The 3,408-nt window shown below is 38.4% G+C and overlaps 1 protein-coding gene across 1 annotated transcript; it reads left to right on the top strand.

The window, feature by feature from the left end:
- The first annotated feature begins 409 nt into the window (after positions 1 to 409).
- Positions 410 to 1,552, top strand: LOC583669 (muscarinic acetylcholine receptor M3-like). The gene has a single exon (XM_030988339.1). The coding sequence runs from the start codon at positions 422 to 424 to the stop codon at positions 1,550 to 1,552; it is 1,131 nt and encodes a 376-aa protein (XP_030844199.1). The 5' UTR covers positions 410 to 421.
- The last annotated feature ends 1,856 nt before the right edge of the window (positions 1,553 to 3,408 follow it).

Raw genomic sequence — 3,408 nt, 5'->3', positions numbered from 1 at the left:
TATACGCGTGATTGTCTGAATCAAAATGTTCATCATAAAGGAAAACACATTAATACATCAATACATTAAACGTTGGTTAAGACGAAAAAAAAACTTATAGTCGACGCCTTGGGGAAAACAAGACAGCGCTCTTCAGTTTCTAAGGTCTGACACCGTCAGACCTAGAGTTCCCAAGTTGGCAGAAAGGTTGGTGATTAAAAAATAAAGCTATTCAAGTGACTTTTGGCAAAAATTTCATCTTGGGGAGTAGATTTCACTTATTTTTATCGAGATGGAAAACGCAAGTTATATTAATCCAAGTGGATCCAGCAGTTCTTATGATTCGTATGATTCGTATGATGTAAATAGGCAACAGACGCATTCAACGGCATGGCTGGCCACAGTACCCTTGACTCTATCAATCATAATCGCTGTCACAGTCATGGGAAATATGATGGTGATTGCAGCTTACTTTCGGGATCAACGCATCAGAAGCAATGTGGCAAATATCTTCATCCTGAACCTTGCAGTCACGGACTTCATCGTCTGTACTTTCATCATTTCCATCAATACTTCCTGGATCGTGAAAGGCTACTGGGCTTATGGCGAAGTCTTTTGCAAGCTCTTGATAACGGTAGATTTCGTAGTGACCATGATGTCCGTGATAACCATGGTGCTGATCAGCTGGGACCGTTACTGTCTTGTGACGATGGGGATGCGGTATAAGACGTTTCAGACTAAGAAGCGTATTGGCGTGATTCTCTTCGTTGCCTGGATGTCCCTTGGTCTGTGGTACTCATTCGTGACGTTCGCGTGGAGCCCTATCACAGGAGAATACAACGTGGATTATTCACAACACTGCGAAATGGAATTCACATACAGCGTGGCCGCAACGCTTATCATGAACATATTTGAGTTTTTCATTCCGTTTACAATCCTAATCATCCTCAACGTTGTTGTATATATCAATATCAAACGGAGATCCACAGGTATCGTGGGACAAAGTCCTGCAACAAATATGTCGGTTAGGTCCCCCAAAAAGAGAAACAAGCAGAATACCAGATCACCCCGACGAGGAAACTACTGCCATTCGGAAGAGCCAGCTAGCCAAGGGATCGAATCCTATAATCCTGCTGCCAACGCAGCTGCTGATCCAATCGAAAGTCACGCAGATGGGGAGCAAACCCTCAAAGACTTACTATCTACACATTCAAAGAAAGAAGGTCGGATGTTCGCAAGACACCGGAAAGCAGCTTTCGTTCTGTCCATCCTGATCGGGTGTTTCCTGCTCTGCTGGTTACCTTATCAAGTGACGACCATAATGTATGCTGTTTGCAACACCAACTGCATTTCGGACAGGATGTGGGAGGCCAAAAATTTACTCTTGTGGTATAAATCCACCATTAATCCATTCATATATGCCGCCACTAACGTGCACTTTCGTCGAAATTTTCGAAATTTTTTGCTCCTCGATCGCTGGGCTTGTGATGTAAAACGCTGTAAAGTGAAAAGCCAAAAGGCAAACCAGAATCAGGGTTTCAATGATAATGGTACTCATAATGTAGTGACCTGATATATGTTACATTAAACATGGATGTACCTTTATATTTGAAGAGCTTCATTCCAAAAGGAGTTAAATCCACTTCTGGCGTTTTTGACACTTTCACTTCTGTTTTGCATACATGGCAGGGGTATATATGGCCATTATATATATATATATATATATATATATATATATATATATATATATATATATATAGTGTTGACTATCTTTAAAGAAGATCTAGCAATTAATTTTTATTTTCAGATTTCTTTTTTACATTCTAATTTTCATGGATTTAGTGCCTTTTGGAATCGAAATCCTGTAGGTAATCCTCTTTTCCACGCTAAACAATTTTATTGATGCAAATCAATTTGTAACACATTAAAGGGACTTTGTAACATTGTTCAGATGAGAGAAAATTGTGCTAAGGTAATGACTTCAACGCTAGATTTACAATAAAAGATAATCTGAAAGTTTGAGTGAAAATAGACCATATTGTTAATGATAAATTTGGGAAAAAACTGATCTGATCGATTCCTTAGTTCTCACAACTTTATTATTACAATTTAATTAAATTTAAGGTGAATGTAATTCGTCATAAAGCAATGAATTGGCTCTGTATACCATTCCAGACATTTAAGTGTTGAAAGATTTGTTAAAGCCTGTCTTATGTCATATTTTCATGGAAAAACGGTTGGGAAAATTCACTGTTTAGAGGCTGTCGAACAGTGACGCCTTCAAAGAAAACCATAAATATCTTTGTGGTTTGAGAAATTTTCAGGATTTGTTTTAATGTTAGAGGGTTAGTACAGTAGAAGGAATATAATAAGTAACATTTCATACAAAAAAATACGCAGTTTTTTCATCAACCGTCAACAATGATACCGAGTCAATTTAATACTGCGAGCAGAACATTTTTATCATATTTTCGAATGTTAAATTTTATTTGGATTTTTTTTGTTGAAAAAAAAAGCCGATATCACCCTGGCTCGACTAGGGTGAGATTTACCTCGATATTGTCCGGACGTTACCCCGATTGACGCGTCTTAATTGGAAGTGGGTAAATAGAGACTTTTAGATTTTGTACGACGAGAACGTAGACTGCCCTGTTAAAGTAATGTGACGTCCTTTTAAGGCACTGACAGTGACGTCACATTGCCGTTAAAGGCAGTCCATGTTCTCGTCGTGCACAATCTAAAAGTCCCTAATGTCACCGCGACTTTATTTTCCAATTAAGACGGGGTTTTGTAGAGACAGCCTTTTAAACATATTAAAAGATGAAGTATCAAGGAGACAGTCATGTATAACATCCACCACTGCGTAGGCGTAGGTTTACAGGGATCAATGGGGACTTTTAGATTCGCACGAAGACAATGGGGATTGGTACGATTGACGTCCTTTTAATGCACTGCCTTGAATGGACGTCACACGTACATGTATCAGTCCACGCAAATCTAAAAGTCCCTAATGTCGGTCGTGCAGCATAGAATGAAATTGATACAGCCACGTTTTTTGTTTAAAGACAGCTACATCGATATACAAACATGACACACGGTGAACATTTTTTTGTTTGTTACAAGAGTATTGAACCCTTCCCCCCCCCCCCCCCCTTTGATAATTTTATGTGTGTAAACCCCCCTACCCCCCCCCCCCCCTTTGGATTTTTTTTTTTTTTTTTTTTTTTTTTTTTTTAAATAAAATATAAAAAAATCATGGCTGACCTAAAAAAGGTGACCATGTAAAATTTTCATATTTCGAGACCAAAAAAAAAAGAAAAAAAGGTGTCCTTTACTTAAAGGGTACTTTGCGTGCGACAAAGTCCGGCCCGAGAATTGTAAAAAAAAAAGGGGTGTATTAGCTTTTCACCCGGAGATTTCTTTAAAAAG

Source organism: Strongylocentrotus purpuratus, unplaced genomic scaffold, assembly GCF_000002235.5.
Source record: "Strongylocentrotus purpuratus isolate Spur 01 unplaced genomic scaffold, Spur_5.0 spur5_scaffold_17, whole genome shotgun sequence".
In the NCBI taxonomy this organism is placed as follows: domain Eukaryota; kingdom Metazoa; phylum Echinodermata; class Echinoidea; order Camarodonta; family Strongylocentrotidae; genus Strongylocentrotus; species Strongylocentrotus purpuratus.
This window is presented reverse-complemented; position numbering and strand designations above follow the sequence as displayed.

Coding starts and splice junctions, on each gene's coding strand:
- LOC583669 (XM_030988339.1), top strand. CDS start 422: ATGGGAAATATGATGGTGATTGCAGCTTACTTTCGGGATCAACGCATC.